The sequence below is a fragment of the Struthio camelus genome, chromosome 2 (genome assembly GCF_040807025.1).
Source record: "Struthio camelus isolate bStrCam1 chromosome 2, bStrCam1.hap1, whole genome shotgun sequence".
In the NCBI taxonomy this organism is placed as follows: domain Eukaryota; kingdom Metazoa; phylum Chordata; class Aves; order Struthioniformes; family Struthionidae; genus Struthio; species Struthio camelus.
This window is the reverse complement of record NC_090943.1, coordinates 33,603,009-33,628,640: the sequence shown is the minus strand read 5'-3', so window position 1 is coordinate 33,628,640 and position 25,632 is coordinate 33,603,009. Positions and strand designations below refer to the sequence as shown.

Genomic DNA, 25,632 nt, shown 5'->3' with positions numbered 1-25,632 from the left:
GGTCTTAATTTTAAATAGTTTTGGTGTGCAAACACACAAAAACACACAGACACACACACACAGTGTGGGAAAATACAATTCAAACTTTTATTGTGCTACATGCTACATAAACAGATAAAAAGACATTGAACCTGTTGCAAAAGCTGCTTTGGACTTCAGTCTTGGATCAAAATTTTTTAGATTTAGATATAATTACTAAAATGATGGGATTAGTAAATAGGTTTAGAAGACTAATTTTTAATAAATAAACCACCATACTATCCTCCACCCCAAACGTAGAGCAAAGAAGATGGGTGGCTTTGACGTAAGGCACTGGAAAGAGATCAAGGAGAGAGAGGCTGAGGTCCCAGCTCTGCCATAGACTTCGCGAATGAATCTGTCTAATGCAATATTGTGCAGAAGCACCGACGCTATATCCAGAGCTAGAGCTTAGCACATGTGGCTCAACGTGGTGCTTTTGTCAGGCAAATTGCCTCTGCTAGGAAGCAAGTACATTATTTTGGGCAAATCACCCTGGCTATACTTCTTATAGGAGATCCTAAGTAGACCTGCTTGTTTCATTTCCTTCAGAGTCATTTCAATAATTTTTACGTTGTGCTGTACTTATTCCATACTTCAGTTCTTCAGCCTGTAAAATGGGCAATGCTGGTTTATGCATAAAGCAAGCTCAACCACTTAGAATGTCAAGCTAGACTGGGGAGTAGGTGGAAACAAAATACAATGATAATTCCTGTTACTAATTGCCGTATGAGTTACTGATGTTGGTATTTTTGAGGTATGTGGTTCCAAAGAATAAATAACAGTCTTTATTTTACCATCCAAAATAGAGGCATTTTTATCATTTTGATGATTTTTGAGCCAATTATTGGCAGATGTGCTTTAGCCAGCCATATGTATGGAGGTGAGGTACAGATACATTTCTCTGCCTCAACAAATATTCCAGCTTCTTTCTAAATGGTGTGTTTGTTTGCCTGATGCACGACCTCAGCCAGATATTTTTCTGAAATTGAATCCAGATCAAGTGGATTGCCCTGGTGACTGATTGGATCTCATTGCTTGCCTGGATTAATGTTCCTCACTCTTACAGAAAATGGCCAGTTGTCAGGTTATCTGGGATTTTCAACATAGGTTTCTGTATGCTCTCCATAACTCTACCCTCTTTGACAAATGCAAATATTATGTCCAGTGAGCATTTGAAGAATATAGTAATGTAAAGCTGCTAGCACCTTGCTCTAGAATGCCATATTTATTTATTTTTCCTATTCAGACCATGCAGTTCTCTGAATAAGTCTCCATAACTTTCAAACCTACCAACTGCTGAAAACTCGGTGCCTTTCCTACTTGTAAGACTGAGTTTGTTTAGCCATATTATACAATTTACATTGGCTCCCACTGAAGTTTCATATTAATTTTTATGTTTTATTGCTTCGATGTAAAATTCTCCACTGTCTCCTGCCTTAGCTCTGGGAGCTATTGACGCTTATGCCACATTGTGAATTCTCTCTCCCAGAGTGAAGAACTTCTGTTCTACCCTGAGATTTAATTGGAGGAGATCAGACACCCATTTTTTTCTTGTCTGACACTGACTGACTCGTTGCCAGGAGATATTCGACAGTCTGGCTTCTTTTGCAGCAATTTCAAGTCTAAATGTAAGCCATTAATATACCTGGATATTTTTCAGTACAGTGGTTATTACATTTCTGTACAGCGCATTAGGAAATTGTGTGAAGGGTGCTACATAAATGTACAGATTATAGTGGGCTGGATTAAATAGGCTTGGATTTCTGGAATGCACATCACCCCTTAGTGCAAGTTCTCGTAGTGCGGTTAGAGCCAGCCTGTACTGCCTGAAAATTTTTTTGTGATGTCCATTTAACCAATAAATCTGTCATCACTGACTGGTCTCCATTTCCTCTGAAATAAACAAATCACTATTAGGTTCTTTGAAGCAGCAGACTGCCAGGAAACACAAAAGTCACTTTTGCTTCATCCACGGAGATAAAGTAGTTAGTAAGTGGAAATGAGCTGCAACTGAAGGAGCCTCAGTGTTCTCACACCTGCTAGAAAGTACAGTAGATTTCCACACAGCAGGAATTCAAACAAACCTCAGAGCACCACATCCAGTGAAAGTGAGCTGGCCTAGCCAAGAAATGAATTGCAGGCCCTGGGAAACTACTTGAAGACAGCCAGTTTCATAGGGACATAGGAAATTTGAAAGCAGAAAGAGTCCAGGAAGCCCTTCGAGGTCTGTTGTGGCCATTGGGTCAGCTGTTGTTCTCCTCACGCCATATTTCTGACCTCCGCACTCCTGCGACTCACCTGTCAAACCAGATATTCCTCTGCTCGCTGCTCTTGGTGTTTCATTCCACAAAGTGCATGAACTTCCTTTAGCATGAAGGGTTTTCACATGTAAGTTTGCATCTGCTTTTTCTTTATTCTTGAGCTGGGATTTATTTCATTGCAGTCTCTGTTTCTCAACAATTTGGTGCCTTAACTCTTCTCTTTTACCTCGTCTTTAATGTGGAAAATTGGTCTTGAACAGCTAGTAAGTCCTGAATTCATTCTGGTTGTTCTCTGCTGAGCTACTTCCGCTGCTGAAAACGTTTCTGGAAGTTGAGCTTCTGACAGGCTAATGTAGTTTTTCTGAGGGGAAAGAAAAAAAAGCCCAAAAAACTTGCTAGGTTCTGTGAGTCATTTTTATGTTAACTACTATAGTTTAATTCTTCATAAAAAGTGAAGGAAAATGTTCTGGTTAAAATTTTGCAGTTATTTTCAGTAAAGTAGCATTAGCCTTTCTTCCTAATAAAAAATGACTTTTGACTTGTACAAACGTCTGTGAGTTTGACAAGTACAAGGAAGGGCTAATGGAAGCTGAGCTCATGACAGGAACAACCAATAACAGAAGAAAGATGACTTTTTTAGGAAAATCTAATGAATCTGTATTATTGCAGATAATGAGTCTGAATCTGTGAACCCCTGGCCCAACAAAAGCTAATGAGAAATTTTAATTGAGACAGCTTTATAACATAGTTTATAAGTAATATTGAAATACTTTTCATATTTCTTTATCCGTTCCATTTTTTATGCTTGCTTCTAAATCATTTGATGCTTGTTAAGAGTTTTAGCACAGTAATTCCAAAGTATTTTTTTGTATGTTAGAGAACAGTGTTATTAAAGTTGTAGTAAATGTTCTGCCTTGGATTTGTGTCCTGAGAAAGTAAATTTTTTGTCTTAAATCCTATGAATAAAATATTTGATTTGTCCTCATCCAAATCCTTTTAAGTGCCTTATTTTCTGACCTGTGCTGACATTTCACTGTAGTTTTTTATTGCCAGCAAATTTAATACTTCACATTTTGAGCTCACGATAAGGTAGGAAATATTCTTGTAATTACTACAAGCATAAACACAGGCTTAAGTTGTATCCCACTCCATTCTTTCCTCTGTATTCAGATTGCCTTCTCATACTTTAAAGCTGAGTTTTAGAGGTTAATGTTGCCTTTTGTTTTGTTAATTTACATGTTTTCACAAGTAGCGACTAAGGGGACATTGCTGCCTCTGTCCCTTGCCTGCCATGGCCTGGGAGTTTGCGCACTCCCAGCACCGTGCTGAAATGTGTCTGTATTTCTTGGTAGAGTTGCTTTCTTGGCCAGCTGCAGGGGACGGGACAGCTGGGAGAGTGGGCTTTGCTGAGCCAGGCGCCTGCCCCAGGCACGTCACGCAAGCTGGCGGCGGGGTGACAGCCCCCGGCCCTCCCTTCCTGCAGCATCCGACACTGATCCTGACGGCACCTGCCCTTAAATCCTAAAAAATGACTGCTACCACAAAACAGGTCCGTGGCAGTAGGTCGAAGATGCCCAGATGATGTAACTGCTTGCGGTGCTCCAGTGCTCTGACTCTGAAGCATCGCACCAGACTTTTTGCCGTGTTTATTGATCCCATGGGCCAAATGGTAACATACTGAAAACCCCTAAGGTCTCCCTGTAGGAAAGACCGGCTTTCCCTTTCCTGTTTTCTGCGTTAAAGAGAGTGCCGCCTTCCTTCCTGCCCTCTCCTTCAGCTTCTCCCTCGCCTTCTCCTCCCTTCCACCCTTCTTCCTTTCCTCACTTCTTTTTTATTCCCTAGACTTACAGTTGATTGCACTAGTGAGGGGGAGATGTAAAAATAGACCCAGGGTAAGATGATATAAAGCCAAACCTAAAGGATGGTGGCAATTGCTGGGGAATGCAATGTCAGACCTCATTTGGAAAGCTGCTAGAATTAACGTGGGGCTCCAGTCAACAGTATATATTTCCCAGATGGTGTTTAATGCCACATAAATGATGTTTTTTTCAATAATAGAACAAAAATGAAGAAAAGAAAGATATGTCTCTGTCTGTCATACGTATGACAGTTTAATCCCTACAGAGTATACAGTCTGTTTATTGAATAATTATAATACTGGGATCCGTTTCCAAATTACATTTACCAAATAACCCTGAAATTAATCCGTACACACTATGAAAAGGTGCTTAGTAAAAAAGAGATAATTCTGTGTGAAGTGATGTGATTTTGATAGCTTCAAGTCCTGAAACATCACATTTGCTGAAAGTTCACAACTGCTTAAGTCCTGATATATCAAAGCCTTAATGTAAATTTATTTGACATGAATATGTAACGGTGGGTAGAGAGAACAGGAGGGGCTATAAAAGTTGAATTTGCTGAAGGTGCTTAATTCCAAATCTAGCTGGTGGAAATTTAAGAAATATGAAGTAGCAGACGTAAAGCCTGGTCATGCCTGCTGGACTTGTTGTCTTCTTCATTTATTTTCTCTTTCCATACATAGAGACTTTTAGCCCATCGTTAATAATAAAGGATGTTGGTTGTTCAGTTATGTCCCTATGCCGCATCTATATTTTTGTGATCTTCTTCTGTACAGATGTGTGGAGTTTTTAAATCCTGATTCAGACACTTTCAAGTGGCCTATAAAAGAAAGAGAAGGAAAAAAAAAAAGAGGCGATTATATGATCCCAGATATATCTTTCAGGAAAAAAAAAATCTCATAAAAGTCCTAAAATATGTCCTCAGATGATTTAATTATGTAACTACTAAAGCACCTTGTTAAAGGAAGCAGGAAAATTTGAGGGCTACTGAACACATAGTTCTACATTATATGAATTTCACAGAATTTAACTATCTATGAACTGTAAAGGAAATTTTAAATTTTACTGAGCGTATAAGGGCTCATTTTAGCTGTTGATTCATTTAGTATGTCTGGCATTGTAAATAATGCAGTGAAGAAAAAGATTTTTCCAGATCAAAAATAGTAGGATGAATCAATACTAAAATGGGCTCGCCAAACCAATTCATATAATCCTAGAACTCCAAACTTCGAAATTTCTGTCTTTGATAGTTAGTTTTGTAATAGTTTAGTACTTGGGGGTTTTGTCTTTGCTTTGTCTTCCAAACAAAAGTTGACCTGAAAAGAAGTGTCGTGCACAGAGTATAAATCTGAACAGAAGGATACTTCTTTTCTGAGAACTAATCCTGTCACCTGAATCTAAGCTTTGAAACATTGGGCAGTCTCCAGGTAAGCATCAAAATATTTCAATGGTTGTTCAGAGCAAATGTTATAGCTAGTTTTTCAAGGCTGGTCTACTGCTTTTAGCGTGTGCTGAACTGAAAAAGCAAGCAATAATATTTATTACAATTTTTAAGCTACCTTGCAAAAAACAGAAGATGTCATGTCACTTCATGAGATCAGGGTATTCATATGACATAAGAAAATTAATTTCTTCCTGTGTATTCTTCACAGAATTTGTGATAAAGAAGCTTTTGTTTGTTTAGGATGTATGCACATAATTTATTAAGTCAGAGGTAAGGGTACTTTGTATCTGCTTCTGTAAGTTAAGCATTCTGGAGACACTCTTTTCTCATAGAAATGGAGATTCAGTCTTAGGATTGAAAGAAAAGAAGATTCTGGCTCGGCTTTTGTCAGCATTTCACATTCTTAAATTTTATAATTATTTCAGGGGAACACAATTGTCTTAAGAGAGTGGTATCTTGGAGGGACAAAGCTTCCAGGCTGCTAAAGCTATTCCTATGGAGGGTTTTAAATAGCTAGACAGAGACCTTGAAGGGGGGAGCTGGTGCACAGAGCAGAAAAGGAAGGTGATGTGTCCTGTGAATCTTCACGCTAAGCAGACTACTTGTGTGTTTATGTATCGGCTTAAACTTTTTCCAGGGTGCACGACTTAATCCCTGGCATATGAATTACATCAGTTAGCAAATTCTGCTCATTGCTGCCTGCTTTGTTTCGGCTGAGAAGAGATATAATCTTCATCATCTGGAGGGAGAGTAAAACACACTGAGAATCAAGACGAGCGAATACACAGAGGCTAGTCAGTGACAAGGGCATCTGCCTTCACGTTTTAACATCAGGAGGAGTGGGGGCGAGGCGGAAGGCATTTGGAAAGAAGGAAGCATTTCAGACAAGTACTTTGGTCCTGTCTAGAGTCAGCTATGCTTTGTCCAAGTGATGATTTGTACCGGATATAGCATTGCCATCTCCTACATTTTTTCTTAACATTGATTTAAGAGTAAATGAGGCGCTGAACATCATTTTTGGTATCTCAACAATATTGGCTTATTAGTTCTTAAACTACTTTTGTAGAAATATTAAATACTTTGAGAAAAGAGTGGTCTAGATATCCTAGGACATTTTATTCATAATGATTCACGGGTTCTGGATCTGAGTGGAGAGGCTGAGTGTAATCACCACTTAAAATTGGGATAGATAAATTTAAAGATCAATAACAGCACAGGCTGCTGAGAAATGACTAATCCAGAACATTGGCAGACTTGTGTGTCGAGGAGGGCCATTCTTCTCTAGAAAAATGGGTACGGAAGGCCATGTACTTTTCTGAGCACTTTCCATCACTTCTTTCTTTTCACACACACATGGCTGAGAGTTGTGAAACAGCTTACTGTGTACATCCTGTATGCACGCTCCATGAGATTGTTATTTGTAAACAGGTTTTCAGAGGTGAATTTGAGCAAATGATTTTTGTACACTCTGTATGTTCTTTTACATAGTTTTTAAAATGAGTTTGGTTCCTCTAAACATCTATTGTGTGCACAGGGAGTTTCAAAAGAACTATTTTCTACATATGCTTAGGGAGATGAAAGTTTAAATATTGATAAGTGATTTTACTCCTAGGAAACTTGATGCATGGGTTGCCTAAAAAGAAATGTCTAATTTTCATAGTTACTTTAACTGACACATTGGTATCTTGCATTTGCAATGATGCTTCTATAATTTGAGAAGTTGCTTCTGCTCTGAAAACTTTTTCAGGGAACTTGTGGCTTGTATCCTTGCCCCCTAAATATATTTTGGGGTTTTTAGGTCAGATTTGTATGTATAATGATCTCTTCATCTGTTTAAATCTTTCAGTTATAAAAGGAATAGATCTTACTCACATTTCATATAACCATCTGTGATACGCTGATTTATACCCACAAAGACTGAGGTTTCAGATGTTAAAGAATCTGAATTACTGTGCAGTGTTGTGGACCTGAGTATCTCTTGACATTGCTCTTAGGAAGTCTACTTAGATTTGTTGAGAACTATCTGGTTTTTTTCATGTTGCTTTTGCCCTTTCCTCCTTAACTTGTTTCAGATCCCTCCATGTTTCCTTTCCTTAGCCTGAGAACACTGCGTATCAACCTTTTCCTATGATTCTTTCATTTCCCGCAACCTTTGAATTTAATTATACTTTTTTGGCATAAGTGTACCGTAAGGAATTTCACAATTGCACCACTTAAGAAGGCATTTTGACTCAAGAGAAACAGGCTGCTTCGCCATTGCTTCTGCAGTTGTACCTCTGTAAGAAGTAGCCTGAACACTGCCCTACCTGCCTTTTCTGCGCACTTTTATCTGCACACTTGTTGAGATCAGACAGAATCTGACTCCACCGGATCTGTTATTTAAAGTGTAAAATAGCTGGGATACTCTTAATATGGAAAACAGTATTTAATCTGTGTATATCGGTATTCAGAGACTTTGTCTGTTCCTATCACATCTTACTTGAATACGCAATCAAAGTCTTATTCAAGATAAGAATTCCTGTTATTTTCAGGTAAATGCGTTGGGGGATTCAATGGAAGGACATAGCAACTACAGTGTCCTCCCCCAGTCTTTCTTTATAGCCTGCTCCAGTGCAATACCCATGATGATAGCTGACGTGCAGTGATCAAAGCTTACTCTTGTTTGATAATGCAATAGAGAGGGGTGCAGCACGTTTGATAAATGCACTGTCAGTTCTTGGAAGCATGGACTTTCATTAGTTCATATGTAGTGTCCGGCATAATGTGAAGGTACCTTGAGGCAACACTGCTGCACAAATGCTAAAGTATTTGGAAGTTCATGTTCTATTTGTGTGTAGATGTCTTCATTCAAGGGAAAAACTTTGGGGATCTGTCTACATTTTGTGAACAAAACAAGCATCCTTTTAGCTAGCAAGCTAACCTACCTAGTAAGTTAGGCTTTTTTCGTTAGTTGTTTCCAAGTATTATTATAAAAAATGTATGTATGTATTTATTTATTTATTTCCCTTGAAGGTGAAAGGCTCAGTAGGGTCATGCATTGGTGTCCTGACAGTACCCCTTCTCTGAGAAGTAAGGATGAATAATTCTAAGTAGTAGCAACCTGTCAGAAATAGGCTCCTATTCTTTCTCAGTACAAGTGAAAAACAAAGCAAATAAAAACAAATCAGAATTAGCTCTTAACTAATTAAAATACATTTTTGATGTGCTAAGATGCACAAAAGCAAGTGTGGACCTATTCAGTGGCTTTTGGGGACTGGTCCTATTTACAAATGGAGCACCTATCCACACAAATAATCCTGCTTCTTTCGCATGCCAGTATGTGGTGAGTTGATGCTCATTAAAACATTGAAGGAGGATTGTTGATTTAAAGTTCTTATGTGATCACCACTGGTGCAATCCAGCAAGGGATGACCAGTGATTCATTGATGCTATTTCTCAGCTTCATCTTATCATCATCTTCTCATTTTGTCTACAGAACTGCGTGTTAATTTGCATGACAGTTATTTGCAAACAAAAATGTAAGGTACTTAGATTGTTATTGTTGTATGTAGAAGATATTTTATGCTTTAAGGTCTTGAACTTACATCATGAAAGTGAATGAAGACAGAGAGGGATTGATAGTAAGTTTTTTATTAGGGACTAGACCAGCTTGTAAGAGGTAAAATGTGTGGAACCAGAAATGGAAGCCATCGTTTTAAAATTGGATTATGTATACATTTTTATCGACATGACTGAAAAGCTAAGGGAAGTGAAATAAGAACATTCAATTTTAATTGCATGACTACATAATTCTTTTTCTTCAGCTTCAGTTCTAAATAACCAGCTGAATGACAGAACAGCAAATAAGCAAGCAGTTACAATCTCAAAATACAGAGATTACATGATGTAACAAATGAGGTCTTTTATGATGACGGTAGACCAAAGTCTGCATTGGAAATAAGGTAAAAAATTCACAAAAGAAAAGACAGACTTGAAAGGAAAAGTCCAACTCTATGAACAATGTACTGCAATTCTCTGTCAGATTAGGCAAAACATTCAATACAAAAATCATTAATTTTTTTTTGTTTTACATTATTGAGGCCTGAGAAGACACAGATTTCCTGCTTTCAGAAAGAAAGTGAAAATATATGGGAGTAGGAAGGCACTAAATTGTGTTTAGACAAAGCTTAGTGTTCAGCTAAATGCACAGATGCATAAACTAAACACTTGCTATGCCTAAACCACTGTTTATATAGTAATGAAGATTTTCCATCAGTTTCTTCAGTTAAACAGTAGCTGTCTTTTTGCTGTTCTATGGAAACAAGGCAGTCCTGCATAGAAACATCAGCTATATCAGAATGTTAGGCTTTTTTATCTTTTATATGAATGTAGCGTAATCCTAACCCTAACAGACCAACGTTTTAACCTCCTTTCATTTTGAATTTTGCCTCAGATCTCAGTTGTGAAATGAACTGGGTCCAGTTTTCTTACAGAAGAAAGCTGGGGGTGTGGATGATAGAGAAAGTCAGTATCCAGTTTTTGTTTTTGTTTTGAAAGATGGAGAAAGCTTGTTTATGACTGGGAACATCCGCCAAAATGCTGTAAGACCAGCTTAAATTAACTATTTACTAAAACCCATGTTTACATCTGCAAAAGAGGCTATTGCTCCATCCTTTCAGTGCCCCAGAGGCCTATAAATCCCCTGGAAAACATTGCAACAATGTAAAATAACCCAGTACAGTTATTCCACGAGTACCATTTTTACAGGATTTTGCTGTTTCAAAGTATGTTCAGTCCAGCATTTAAAATAAATCCGAGCTCCAGTGACATTTGTTCTACTTACTGGAGTCACTGGGGACTGTGCAAAGGAAGGGAGATGCAAGTTGTGCTAGTTTGACTTTTTAAATAACTGAGCAGCAAACCGCTGAATCTTCTGCTGTGCTGCTAAGTGACTTTCACCAAAAGACTGGGCAAGTGAGAGAAGAAGATTTTTCAGTACGTACCTTTACATGCATCTCATGACACCTTATCACCCAGGGACAATTCCGGTGGTAATTTAATACTATATTCTAGGCTGCCCTCTATTTGGGTTGGATTCTTCAGTTTTTATTCTACGTCAAGAGAAACTGCCAGTAAATATATCAGGAGGAGGGCTGCCCTAAGGGAACAGTCCATCATTCACAGGCTTCCCCTTTGCCTCAACATGAAGGTCCTGAGGAAGAATGCGAGAGGCCCGTATTCTGAGTGGCTATCAGTGGATATCGAACGTATTGAAACAGCTCCTTCCTTGGCATGAAGGTTTTTCAAAGCTATGTAGTTTAAAAATAAGATACACTTTATAAAAACAGTATAGTGTTCTATCAGCGTATTCAACTGGGTGGAAACTCAATGATGAGTAGTTTAAAATTAGACGGGATAAAGTATTATATTGAAAAGAATAACATCAGAGAAGATTTTATACTGAAAGCGTTCGAAATTTTTATTTTATGTTGAAAAATATTTATATTGAAAAGAATAACACCCTAGAACTCGTATCTAACTACTATATCATTTTGTTGGAAAGCTGCAAGCATATGTTCAGCTCCTTAATATACTCCTGAACTTTGTGCTAATTCAGAGCTGCTGCATGCTTTTTTTCAGAGCTGCAAAAACAGAGCTTAGGAGGGTATTTTTTGAGGTTCAGAGGGGGATTCGTCTCCCTCCCAGCCCCATTAGCACTGACAGATTCATTGCAACAGCACTAAGTCCAGCCCTGAAATTGCTGGTTACCCAGACACACACTGCAGTTTCACTGTGGCTTCAAGTCTCTGCTTTTCAGAGTACACTCCTACATTACCTAGCAGATGTGCTAGACGATTTTATTAGTCTTTTCTTTTTTTTCATTTCTATGGTCTGATGATATAAAATACCGGGTCCACTCTTACTGCAGAGCATGCAACCCTAGTTGACATGGATGGGAAGAAGAGCAAAGAAATAAAACAGTAATTGTTATCCCTTAGATGGAGTTCAGCACTTCCAGAGTCAAAAGGAAGTTTGGTGTTTTTACCTCAGGCTCGTTGATCTGCGTTGTTTTAGAGAAGAATTAAATTACCTTTGTATTTGTTTTCAGTATTAAAATTTTAATGTAGAGAAAAAATTGTATTTACCCAACTTGATCTTCAACTGCAATGATAACAGGGTGTATTTCTTAATTTTCTTGGCCCAGTAGATTTAGGTATTTAAAATGAGCTTGTTTAAAAGGATAGAACCTGTTGTCTGGGACTGCAAAAAACATATATAGGATTTACTATGCTTTGACATGCACTGTCAGATTGTATCACTAGCACATTACTTTACCAGGAAGGCTTTTCTTCTCCAGCTTAGACACAGTAAGTTGTGTGAGTTGAATAACAGAAGAGTCAGGCTATGTTATTTAACATTTGTGCGCCAAATGGTCTCTCTTATTTGGCGGAGTAAAAGATTCTACTTTTGTATTAATATACAGAAATAACAGAAAGACTTTCCGTTACTGAAAAAGAGTTGGGAATGAAGCTGGGGACAAAATGACCTTTTGATATGACTGATGTACTGTGAACTTGTGGTCTAATTATTGGTCACTCTTGGGTTGTGGGGGATTCTTTGCTTTCTATTTTTCTCTTTTTTTGATCTCTAAATATATCTGTTCTCAAAGTGTCCACTTGAGACCTGATTCCGCAGAACTTTATGTACACACTGAAAGTTTTCAAAATCAGGTACTTACTATTGTACTTTCTCTTTCAAAATTAAAATGCGAGACTATATAAAGAATATCAACTAATTTGGCCGTAGTAATCCATTTTAGAAGTATAAAGTAAGCTTAGGGCCCTTAATTATTTTATTTATAGTCACTTTATATCATACGAATATAAAAGGGGACAGTGCAACTATTACAAAGAAGTTTGCCATCTCACCAACTATACTTGAACCCTTAGTTAAAGCGAGCTTCCCTCTTAGACCTATTGTAAATATTTTCTTGCATTGTAATCTTAAAATAATAGGAAGTACTCCAAACCATTATGTTGCGGCTCTTACTCACATCAAAGTTGAAAGTTTTTTTTTTATTGCACCCTGCCAAAGCTTTCCATTATGAGTCACAAACTTTAACTGTACATCAGGTTTGATGGTTAGCAATCACAAAAAATTATTCACCAAAAAACCCTAGAAACCATGACTGTAAAATTAATAGTAAAATAGGTTTTGCAGAAAACGTAAACTAGCACTATTAGTTAGATTTTGTTTCTCTTACAGATTTATTTCCCTTAGCCAGTAGATGATTTAGAGAACTATTCTACTTTTTCTGTTTAATCATATGAGCATTTTTCCATCCTTTCACAATTATGCTATAGCTCTAAAAGGGAAGTTGTATTAACTTCTAGCATGACAAATCCTTTGGGTTTTTTTGAAAGGATTCTACCATTTTACGGTAATCATTTGAGGAAATATAAAGAAAGGAAAATGTGGCAAGCCACTAAGTGGGAGAACTTGTAAGTCAAAACCAGCTGATTGTCAGGACTTCTAAAGTAGTCATTAGGAGGAGCTCAGTCTAATTTACAAATAGTAATAGTTTTAAGTGAAAAATGAATACTTTCATGGTTGATCTGAACGCCAATAGTACAAATAGTTTAAATATCCGAACAATTTGATTTTATAACCCTTATTATTTTGGCTTCCCCTAAAAGACAGGTAATTCCATTTAATTGCATGTGGGAAAGTCCTTTCCACTGTTTTTCCATTTTTATATTTAGTGTTATACTTCAGCACAGTGTTGTAAAGTAAACTGTGAATGAAATAGTAGAATACATACATACCGGCAACCCTGCTTGGGGTGTGCTTGTATGTGTGTGTACTTGTGTGTACTTGTGTGTGTGTGTGTGTGTGTGTGTGTGTGTGCGCGCGCGCGTGTGCATGTGTGTGCGTGTGCATGTGTATGCGCGTGCGCGTGCGTATGTATTTTCTGTTCTTAAAAGAAGTCTGGATATCTACTAAGGTATGTTATGAGTACAGCTGGGCCTTTTGACTTCATTTTACTGCTTTCTGAGGGATAATAAGATTTACAAAACATGTCGCTAAAACATATGCAGACATATTCATTTCCACAGAAATCTATGATATTTCTTAAGGAACTCACGAGAGATTACATTTGTGCCTCGTACTGAAAGCTGCCATGCCACGCAAGCTGAGCCAACCTAACAAACAGAGCCAACAAGGCAGAGGACAACTCTATGCAGTTTCTCGGGAGGACGAGGGCTCTGGTCAAGACTGTGAAATGGAAAATGATTTGTGAACCAGCAGTTCTGCAAGGTGCTATTCACCCTGCAGAGGCTAGGCATGGGTATTCTAAAAGGAAAATTTTTAAAAAGAGCCAAAGCACTTGAGGCAAACTGATTTAAAAATAAAAAGAAAGGAGAAAGGGCATGCTAACAGAGGATTAAGTAGAAATGTTGGATGTTAGATTTGCTCCAGCCACTGTTTTTTTTTCTGTCACATGTTCAACATATATAAAATTTTCACTACATCATTAAGAAGTTCCAAAGAAATCTGTTCCATGATGAATAGGGGAAAAAAAAAACGATAGCCAGCGTAACACACTCTGAAAAATTGCCCTGAAAAATATCATTGTGAAATGGCTTCCTTTTTCCTGTAGCAGTGAAATAATTCTTAGAAAGAGTTGAAATAGAATTGTTGGTACCAATTTCTATTGTCCCTTCTTTAACTGCCTCTTAAAGACCTGCTTTGGAAAAATGGGTGACTAAGGCAATGTAGAGCCCTAAAGCAACTCCAGCTGTATTAAACTTTTGTAAGTGTTTCAACTCATGCTGCTAAGTATGGAAAACTGAAAGCCTGGATTCTTTGGCTTAAGCACAAGCTATTTATTTTTTGTTCAGACAGGAGCTCATGCATTTGCAGTAAAATTAAAAAAAAAAACAAAGAGTAAACTTAGAAGACAGAAAGATTTTGTCTGTACATTTAACATACATATTTTGAGAAAATACTGTGTAGGAGCCTAAGAAAATACTTCTTTACTCAACTCAAGATCCCTCACGATCATACACAAAGTAAGCTGGGAGTTACAATAGGATCAAAATTGGCTTTGACACCACTGTGACTTAGGAGTGGTTCCACTGAAATGGCACACTCATTTCTGGGCCATTTGCTTTAGCGCATGTTTGTGGCACAATGTGGTCTGTTACAAGATCTATGACTATTACGGTAGGTATTGGCTTTTACTTTTTTTTAATGTACTATCATCTTGTGCGTGGGAGGGGAGGGCGCTATTTGTGTGTAGCACCTCTGCTAAGGCAGAAAGAGCATCAGGCTTCAGACTACGGGAAGTGTGTGAAAGTTACACCTCAATTTCAGCAAACAGTGCTGAATCACCATAAAATGATTATAGATGCTTTTTTGAAAAAAACTAAAGTCTGTTTGCATATGGGTAAATCACAACAATGATTGTTTATTTCAGTGATATTTGGAAATTCACAGTGATTTATTACTGTCATATTTGAAAATTAAATAATTTTAGGCCTTTCTGTGGAATTACCGAGTTTGCACCAACACCTCATTAATAGTGTTTCATTTCTGGATCTGAAGAATAACATCTAGAAGGTCTAAACTTTCTAAGCAGCAGAGTTATTAGCAGGAGCCGCCTGCCATTTGGGAAGCAGACATCACTAGTTTTGCTGGGGAATGCACAGCTTCTTTAAATGCAGAGGACTTTGAAATTTGAAAGCATGTAAAACTAATGGCCACTTATGTAGAGAAGATAATTTAGAAACAACTTAGAGGTTTCTAAAATGCACTACTCAACATCTCTTCCCATCCCTACTGTACTTCGGATCCTAAATATTAAAGCAGGCTGAATTGGCAGAAAATAATTGAAAACTAATTATTTTCAAGATATTTAAAATCTAGATAGCACATGTAGGATACATACTGTGCTGTATATTCCTAAGCTAGAAGTCACTGCAACGTATTTCGCCATTTCCTAGTCTCATCTCTGTTGTTGTTGCTGGCAATAGCTTAAGCTAAATATTTAGTATTTTATGTGAATTAAATCCATGTAAGGTGGAGGAACCTGCATGGTAGTTTAATCATGACATACAGGTGAATCCACCTGTTCTTGAAAGCATCTCCTCAAAAAGCTCACTGGCTAAAATGATTAATACAAACAGAGTACATTCATTATCATTTAAGTATTTTAGGTTTTTCCTTTTTAGAGTATAAATTAAATATGGCTTTTTGTTAAGCCTGAGTCCCAAAACACTGGCCGCTGTAGTATTTTTGGCAGGACAAAGGTCTGCCTGCTTCATGAAGCTAAAATGAAAACTAGCACCCAGTTTTGTAGGGAGATGAGACTTTCTGAGAGGTGCTTATCTAAATAAGTTCTGTGTACTATATGCTCTTTTGTTTTATTAAGTAGCCACTTCCACACAGTTTGTAATGCTTTGGATCTTTCATGTACCATCTTTGCAGGAAAAATCTGTTTTCCTAATTATTCTTACAATAAAGTAGAGCCAAAAGGAGTATTTTTAATCCTTCCTGGGAGTGCTAGTGCAGGTGGTGTGAGGGAAGGGCTTCGGCCAGCCCTTTGCTGGTGACCGCAGCACCTTGGTCTGTCGCAACAGCCAGAGGAGTCTCACCATTGGGGTAGGGAAGATCCCTCGCTATGGGGGATGCCTGGGAGGTGAGATCCACAAGGATCTTCCTTAACGATGGAAGGAAGATCCCATAAACTCCAGTGTCAGCTCCCATTTCCTCCATTTAGAGATCTTTCTTAGGGAAGATTCCTTGTTTTAGTTCTGTAGGTTAACTCTTACTGCAGAGGACTTGCTGCTAACCTGCTGAGAGATGGTGCAGGCAGGTGCCACCTTCATTTATTGCAGTTCTTCCAAATGAAAGCTAATTGTAAAAATGGTCCTGGGAATATGTGCATGTAAGAAGTGTATTTCCAGGACTGAAAATGGGAATTGGAAATACCACTAGATAAATTCCTGTTGAAATGCAGCCTGTGAGGTTTATTTGAGGGCAATCCTACGTTACCACTTTTTAGACAAATGTATATATATATATTTTTAAAGTGTCTTTAAGCCTCTTTTACTAATATAAGCCATAATTATACAAGCTTCTGGGACTGAGCGTAGTGTCTCCCATGTGAACATCTACTAACTAGTGCAATTATTCATAGGAGATAATTCCTGTGTTGGCATTGATATTTGCAAGGTTGGAATAATAAGTGACATGTATATGCTATACGGTTGGATGAATAAGATGAACTGGCAGAAGCACATCTTTCCCAGCAGAGGTATCTGCAAGTATCTACAACATTAGCTATCACAGTGCTATGAATCAATGTTTCCGATGCTGTAATATAATTCCTGAACTTGTACTTTCAGGAGGCAGTAATAACAAAAAAGCTGGCAGCAACAACTAGTAGGTAATGGTTTAGGACAGTATATAGTGTGTTTGAGAATACCCATATGTTTTGCTCTGCCAATTCATGTTTTTATTGGGTGGGGATATAAGGCTGTTTTAAATGGTAAATTGTCACAGACTGGGTTAGAAGGCATTAACTCAATAAGCAAGCAAAAGTTTGCTTTCGTTAGAATGAAAAGAAGGATCATATAATTTTGGTGTCACACTAGTGCTGCTGTGCAGCTTTACCCATTTACACAGGTAGGGTTATGAATTATGGAAATGAAGATGCTATTTGTTCCAATTTTTCAAGAGAACATTCTGTAAATGTGTTCAGTGAATTGCAGGTCCAGAAATACCTTTAGTGACATTCCCAAAAGAGGCACGCAAATTGACTGTGCTCACTGATCAGGAGCTGCACTATTTAACTGAGCAAAACCTTCTAAGAATACTATTTTAATGAAGCAAAATGCTGAAAAAACAAATAGATTAATTAAGTCTGCAGCATTGGATCATATATCTTTAACTGGTGTAAATAAGTATAGTATAGTATAAATAAGTATACGCATTGAAGTCAATGTAGCTATGCAGTTTTATGTAGCCCAGGATTTGACTAATTCTTTTAGTACTAAGACTATACTCAAAAGCTGTTGTAGAGAGTAAGAATTTGAATTAGGAACCTGCAAAGCAACTGGACAATATTTTGGACCCTGAGTGAGCTTGCACATTAATTTCTGGGCAATTTTTAATGGAAAATTTAGAAAAAATGTAATGGGAAATTATGTAGTGTTCTGTATTAAATGTTAAAAATATTTGCAATTGATCATTTCCGGGTATATGCTGGTAAAACAGTAGAAAGCAAGTGGAGACCTTTATGCCAATTCCTTGCTTGTGTCTCAGTAAACTATTGCATTTTGTCAGAAAATATGATTAACTATAAAATATCAGAAACAGTTAGGTAAGGAATTAAACTGTAATACGACTATGTACTTCGTACCATTAAAAAACAAAATTCTCCTCTCCTTCATAATGTCTCTTTGCCTCTGTATAGTACAAATTTGATATTTTCTTCATATGTGTATTTCAGATTAATGATATTTTGCTAGACTATTCCCCTGATTCTAAAGTAATTTTCCCTAAGTTTGTATTGCTAATGTCTTGAAGGCAAAAATAGCATTTGGCATTGAATCACATACCGTGGTTGCATCGTATTGATGTTTAGAAGCTCTAAAGCTTTTATTTACGCGTTAGTGATTTAAACAAATGTAGAGGAATTAAGTTTAAAAGAAATGCTCTTCCATGCAACATTAAGTTACTCAGAAGTAACAAGCTTTTCATGTTGATTTATTTGTACAGATTGCTTCATTTTAAAGTAAATAACCATGTAGTAGTTGTTCCCTGCAAACACTTGAACATCATTTATAGGAAAGCATGCAATTAAGAATATTTAATTGATGCAACTTCACAATAAATGTATAGTGAAAGGATTTAAAGGAATTCTTGAGAATAAGTATTCCCCATTGTGAGTTAAAGTTGCAAAAACTGGACATAGAGTAACAATTCTAGGCATGAACTTCTCGTGGCCTTTTTGTCACAAATTATTAGTGGTTATTGCCACTGCTCATTGTAAGTAAGTGTACCAGGATCTGACAACTATCTCTAATGGCTAATAAAATACTAGCAGCAATCCTGCTTATTTCTGAAAATTCTTGTCTGGGGCCTTACAATCCCCTTGGCTGAGATTGCAGCTATTAACTGAAAGTTCATTTCTGGCTGAGAAATTAAGGGATGTCAGCTATTGAAATAATCCAAGGAAAAATAGCATGTGCTTCTTGCACATTTTGCACGTGATTCCGACCCTACCCAGTTAGTAGTAGATCTTTGCATCATTGATTTCTGCCCAGTATTTTTTCCCTACTCTGTAAGCAGTCCTTTTTTTCCCTAGGCATACATCAAAAGCAAAAATACTAATATGACTGCTCTTCATATTCTACACAGACAAATTTGATTCTGTGTTTTCTTGGTATACTCCTGCTTTCCAAAGCAGTAGTGCAGACAGAGGGAGATAGGAACTCTGACAATATCTTATGAATGCTGGGATTAACAGCAATCCTTTCCTTAGAGTAAGGTAGAAATAACTTTTTAGGATGGAGCACAAGTAGTAATGATTTTTGTAACAATTTTTGAGCCATTGCTAAGCTCAGGAAAAGATCTAAACCTCCAAAAGATCTGTAGGACAGTCATTTATAACTTTGAACGTCTTTCCAAATGGTACCTACTACATCAGTTACCAACCAGCATCTTTGTCTAGCAGGAGATATTAAAGATCCTGACTAGAGTTTTTGAAAACCAAAAATAACAATTCTGGGAAAGTGGCATAATCTGTAGCCCTGAAAGCAGTCTTTACATGCCTACATTAGTAGAGAAACAAAGAACAGAAGTTTGCAAAAAAAAGACTGATAAGGTACTAATACCTGCCTGTAGGCTTTGTCTTCAGAGAGCATGCTAGAATTTGGCTGGGAGACAATGTAGATTGCTATATTTTTCATCATGTGGTCTATACCATCTGTATATATTTTGTATGTACTTTCTGAGAGGCAAGGAGTGTAACCTAGATCCCCCTAGGCTTTGTTCTCTGCCTCTACACCTACCATTTGGCATAAGATGTAGCCAGGAAAAGAAAACTAAGGTTGTTAGGGGTTTTTTCTTTTCTTTCTCTCTCTCTCTCTCTCTCTTTTTTTTTTTTTTTTGCCTTAGTTGCAACAGCTGCAAAACAGATGTAGGCTGACATGAATTCTGCCAAAAATCTCTTCCAAGTCTCCCACCCATTTTCCACCAAAGAGAAACTAGTCAGGTGATATGAACAGAGAGCTGAAGGTCAGAAAGAGATGGGAGCTCCCAATCCTGGCTCTGTAGAGACTGTTAAAAAGAAGCAATCCAAAAAAATCCTTAGATTTACCGCTTTGGATATTAAAATAACCAAAGTTTATGGCGGTAACATTTCTAAAATTTACTGTTTTGAATAGCATGATGTTAATGGGAAATAAAAAACAATCTGTACAGGAACCACAGGAATACTGCAGCAGAGAAAATCAAATGACAGCAAGAGTTGACAAGTGACACTCACCTAACTGGCATCCATCTAAATGTCTTTGTAGATACATTTTCAATATTTTAAATGCATTAAGCAAAATACTATTGCCTCATGTCTTGCTGGCATAGTTATTACTCTCCAGTTATCTTAAATCTTCAGTAGACCCACTTGATGAGATTGCCTCATGGCATTGTAGCTCACAGCCTCTCAGAATTGAGAGAGCTGGCTAGGTAACACTCTGATTTCAATGCCAACATCATGCAGACGTTTGCTGAACCAGATTCCCTAGAATTCTAATCATTCAGTCACGTAAATCTTATTACAGAGAGGGAGGTAATCCCTCTCTAAGGTTTCTGCATACCTTTCCAATTTTTGCTTTCAGCAATATTTGAGTATATCATGTGCTTTCTCAAAGTATTTGGACTATTACAAGATGCCCTAGGAGATGTGGATGTTTAAAGAAATGAAAATAATCACAGTTTAACAGTTTTTTCTGGCACTTTTATGTATTTCTTAAAAAAATCTGGGTCAGTAAACACATTATCAACAATGTGGTTGAAAAGATTTACAATTTCTAACTTGGTTTGAACTGAGTTGTAAAAGTATCCTAAATTGTTAGCATTTCCAGTGACTCGAAGAGAGTAAATATTAGCACACTGAAAAAAAAGTTACCAGCCAGAAGTTCATGACTCCGTTCTTCCATATAGTGTATGATGACTCAGTGTGACTACGGCAATGAGCTTTGAGAGTTAATCTTACCCTTAAAGATAATTGGGGTGGGCACCCTAAGTGGCAAAAGCTACCAGTGACTGTAGTGCCATGACATTGAATTCTTTCGTTAGAGTGCAGAGCTACTGCACACCAACACATCTGATGTAATGCAGATACGAACATTTTCTTCTTAGTTGCTACAGGGAAGGTAAGCACGTGTAGGCTGTGTCAGAATCCACACAATGAGCTGCCCCATGCAGAATAAGGGATTTATGACCATGTTAGCAAGCCGTACCAGCCAAGATAGGTTTGTGTGACAAAGCAAAAAGCCAACAAGCGATTTGTGCGTGGATATGGCCAGCACATAGGCTGGGCTGTGCTTCACCAGGCATAGGTCTGCAAACAGCAAGCAGTGACAAAGGCATTTAATGACATGCACAACAAATAAATAAGTAATTGAAACTTTCCCTCTGTGTTAGTCTGCTGATGAAATCATACTGCTAACAGAACTGTGGCTGCCAGACATTTACAGTCTGACATTTCCTTAAAGCTAGTATCCAGCAATGGTGGGAATGTGTAAATAACAAGTTGCCCAAGCAGGCTTGTATTTGTACAGGATCAGTGTGGGTTAACATTACCAGCAGCACTGAATCCTCTCTCCAGGTAAATGAAGGACAGATGCTACTCACGTGCAATTACGTTTCCTTCTCCTTACACCGGTATCCCAGGAACCTGGAATTTCGATGCTAACAGCATTCGTAAATTCTTAAAAACTCAAAACTGGAGTATGACTGCTGGGACATCAGCCTGCAGGAGGATTTGTCTGGTTATGTTTTACTGACTGTGCAGTAACTCTGATTTCATCATGGAACCATCTGCTTGCACAAAAATTGCTTGTGTTATGAGTCTCAGTCACTTTTACAGATCCAGGTTCTCCTGAGTGATGTTTGAATGGGTATTCTTTAAGTTTTCCTCTTTGACTGTTCTCTACAGTAGTAGCTACCAAGCTTTTGTACTCATGACCCCACTTTCTGTTGCATTTCCAGGCTTACATCTTCATTTTTAGTACTGAATTTTCAATATGGTGTCCATGCCATCTGCAGGTGCAGCACTCTTATTTAAAAGTTACAACCTTTAGTTTAGGCACCAGTGAACCATGGATCTTTCCTACGGCAAGTAACAACATGGGAAGACTCCCTGGCTTATGGACTCACAGGGCACAGGTTTACAAGGGGATTAAAAAAGACTATAGCGGTGACACGTACAAAATATGTTTCCGTGTCATAAGGTACATGAGCAGTATGCACACCCACATGCTTTCAAACATGTATGAAACACATCTCTGGTAGAAGTCAGAATGTTAGAGAAGAATGATGTAGGTGTCTCTCTTCAGTGATTCATTGGAGTGCTGGTATAGGGACATAAATATTTAAATTCAGGTTGTCTGCATAGCATTTGGACCTTTCCAGGGGTATGGTGAGGTGGCAGAGGAAGAAATTTCAGGGAAGAAAAGCAATGTGTGTATTCCTACAATTGAAGAATGCAGAGAGAAGTTGTAGTGTTTCTAGTTTGTCAGTTCGTATAAAGGAAGAAATGTGAACTACCTGTATTCCTGCCAGGTGAGGGTGATTTTGATCTATCAAATTTTCTATGTGGAGTCTGAGTGAGAAATAGCAGACTCCTGTCTCATGTCCATCTGTCCCATAGCATTTGAAATACAGCACTTCTCAAGCTCCTCATCGGCTTATGCCAGACCAGGTTGGTTAACAGACCCTGGCCCTGGCCACCAATGTGTGTGCCACCTAAGGGGCTCCTATCCTGGAGAAGCCCTACAGCAGGTTTCTGCAGTAGCTTAATAGCTTGTGGCTGAGTAACTCCCATTTGTCCCAAACCCACTCAGCCCATTTGGTGGATACCCTCAGCCATTCACACCGGCAGTGCACCGCACATATGCAGCAAAGGCCAGTGGGTCCAGTCAGCAAAAGTGAAGAGGTTTGATGATTTAAACCCATTGTCTTTAAAACATTATAAGTTAATGACTGTAGCACTGAGTCAAGCATCAGCAGGTCTCATGACAGAGCAAAACAAAAAAAAGATACGTTTTCCTTCCAAGCAACAGAGTAACTAACAAAAAGTGAAAACCTTTATATACCTTTGTAAATGCAGATAGCTGACTGTAGTTTTGAAACCAGACTCACTGGCCAGTTGGACAGTCTCAGGCATGCTGATGATTCATCTGATGCAGTCCCAGGGAGTGATTTCTTATGGGCCTGTTCATTTGGAAGTTGATGCAGGTTTCTATTTAAGTCAGCAGCTGAAGTGTGAATTTATCTGTGACATTTTTAAGATGGTTCATGAGGCCAGAATTTAACTAACGATGCTCCTACTGATCTCCTGCTAATTTTGGATTTATAGGTGTTGTATCATTCCCAAAGTTATAAATGTCCAGTCCTCCTTTTTTTTTTTTTTAGTCACTCTTTCTCTCTCATGCTCTCTTTCTTTTTTTTTTTTCCTTCTGACCGTTTGATCACTTTTCACAGCATTTATTTAAACAGACTTAGCTGACAGTAACAGAAAGACTGTCACCAACTTCAGTGGTTTGGCGCAGGACCAAATGTACCTCTTCCTGGGAGTAAAAGGAACCAGGAGCATGGTAATGACAGTTTCAGCATAGCTCCTCTGATTTTGGCCAAAAGTATACCTTCGGTTACAAGCTTTAGTGGTAGAAAATTTTCTGTACTGATACCAGCTCTGGCCTCATCTCCCTACCTGCAGCCAGGCATGAAGGGGAGGGAACCCCATTGCCACACAGGGATCCTCTCTGATTTCTTTTTGATACTTACTGAATTTCCCATGCTTTGTCTGTTACCTTTCTCTCAAAGTGCAACTGGACTAGACCTTAACATGTTCTTTAAAACAGAGTTTTGGCTTAACGTGTTAGTGAAATGGTAGGAGAGAACAACTCTTAAGGTATTGCTCGTTAAGACACTAATTGAATGATACACATCCTACTCTGTCGTGGTTGTTCCTAGAAGTGGGAAAGAGTTGAAGCTTTGCAAGAATTCTACAGAGAAGTGGTATGGAAATGAAACATTGCAAGGTTTTAGAGCTAATGTTTGACTTGCATGAGTGGAAGCAGCAGCTTAAGTCTGTCAGAATTACTGCTGCCTTCCCAATTTACAGTGGAAGATCCATAGGTAAGAAAGCAAGAGTACATTTCCTTTATCTCAGAGAGAAGAAAGTGTGAAAACCTTAACTTACGTTGTTGATCATTGGGGGTTGTTTCCTAATTAGCTGTACACTTGTAATGACTTCCATTTTTCATCTTCTTTTTCAGATTCCCAGGAAGGAAACTACAAGTCAGAGGTCAACAGTAAACCCAGAAAGGAAAGGACAGCTTTCACCAAAGAGCAAATCAGAGAGCTAGAAGCAGAATTTGCTCATCATAACTATTTGACCAGGCTGAGGCGATATGAGATAGCAGTAAACCTTGACCTCACTGAAAGACAGGTACTGATGCAAAATAATGGATTTAATTGCTTGCTCAATATTTATCAGTGGTTAGCAGCTTTTCACAGCAGAGCTGTGTTCACATTATTCATAGATATGTCAGTATATCAGATTGAATTTTTATACTAAAATGCCACACATTTATTATCTGTCTTTGCTATGCAGGTAATTTTTATTTTTATATTCATCAGCTACAAATTAAGTTCAACTAAGAGGCAGAGGTGGAAGATAAATACATAAGTGGTATGTCTGTTAAAGTGGTGCACATTTTTTATAATCTGAGCACACCTGATGTGGCTGGAAAGTGGTAGGCCCCAAGTATGGCATGTACAAGCAGTTGATTTGCCTGCATGCATCAAATATGAGCATCTTGTTTTAGTCTAGTAAATATATGCACTTCCCATTTGTCCAGAGTTTCTGAACATCCTGTTGCCAGATGACAGCAAAAATGGGAACACCAGAAAAACTGGAATACAGGCATTTTTAACCACTTTATCTTACCCTGCTCTGTGAAAGCAGAGGAGACGATGGAATTTCTTATCATTGTTACTGGTTTCCTGCTCACCAAACCCTGGTCCAGGAGACACGACTGCACGTGCTGAAGTTTCATCATGCATGTTGTCACACTGATTCTAATGGAAATATTCATGTGTTAAACATGTACTGAAGTGTTCCAGGATCTCATCCCTACACACTAAATGGATAGTCAAGTCACATGTCCAAATAGTACTTGCATCAATATGTGTATTTTTAAAATGTATTTTAGTCAAGACATTTAGAATATTGGACCCAAACTACATCAAATCAGATGAAATATTACCTACAATTTGATCATTAAAGTTGGAAGGCTTTACCCACTGATAGATAGTCATCCTTTCCTCAGGAATCACTATTAGATGGAAGGATTTTTTTAGATGCAGTTGGTAAGATGATGTTGTTTTATGGATTATAAGGATGAGATGATAAGGAATCAAAATAGCATTTTGAGCAGAGATACCAATAAGTTTATGTGTGCATGATCATCAAATCACTGTATTAATCAAGCTATATAATAACATTTAGTGAATATGAGAAACTACATATGAAAATGTTTGTGATGACCAGGTTTGATGACAGGAATAGCAGCGTAATTTGTGAACTCTAGATATGAAAAGTTATTAGATCGATCGTCTTGAACTTCATTAACATCAGCGTAAATAGACAAATCAATTAAAATCAGGCCTTTTTTGCATGTGTGCATGCACGTTCACTCATACAAGTAAATGAAACAGCATTTTCTTTGAGGATTTACAGAAAATAGCTTTCCCTTCCAGCTTGTCAAGT

General features: G+C 37.9%; 1 protein-coding gene and 1 long non-coding RNA gene across 2 annotated transcripts in view; one reads left to right on the top strand and one right to left on the bottom strand.

The window, feature by feature from the left end:
- The window catches only part of MEOX2 (mesenchyme homeobox 2), a 56,493-nt gene that overhangs the window by 17,511 nt on the left and 13,350 nt on the right, over positions 1–25,632 (top strand). Inside the window, exon 2 of the mRNA XM_009680820.2 lies at positions 24,137–24,309. Coding sequence (XP_009679115.1) covers positions 24,137–24,309 — 173 coding nt within the window. The remainder of the gene's footprint in view (positions 1–24,136; positions 24,310–25,632) is intronic.
- The window catches only part of LOC104147893 (uncharacterized), a 58,123-nt gene continuing 32,557 nt past the window's right edge, over positions 67–25,632 (bottom strand). The window contains exons 2-4 of the long non-coding RNA XR_694984.2: positions 24,811–24,941; positions 24,061–24,152; positions 67–4,961 (exon numbers count right to left, since the gene is read on the bottom strand). This is a non-coding gene — a long non-coding RNA (uncharacterized lncRNA). The remainder of the gene's footprint in view (positions 4,962–24,060; positions 24,153–24,810; positions 24,942–25,632) is intronic.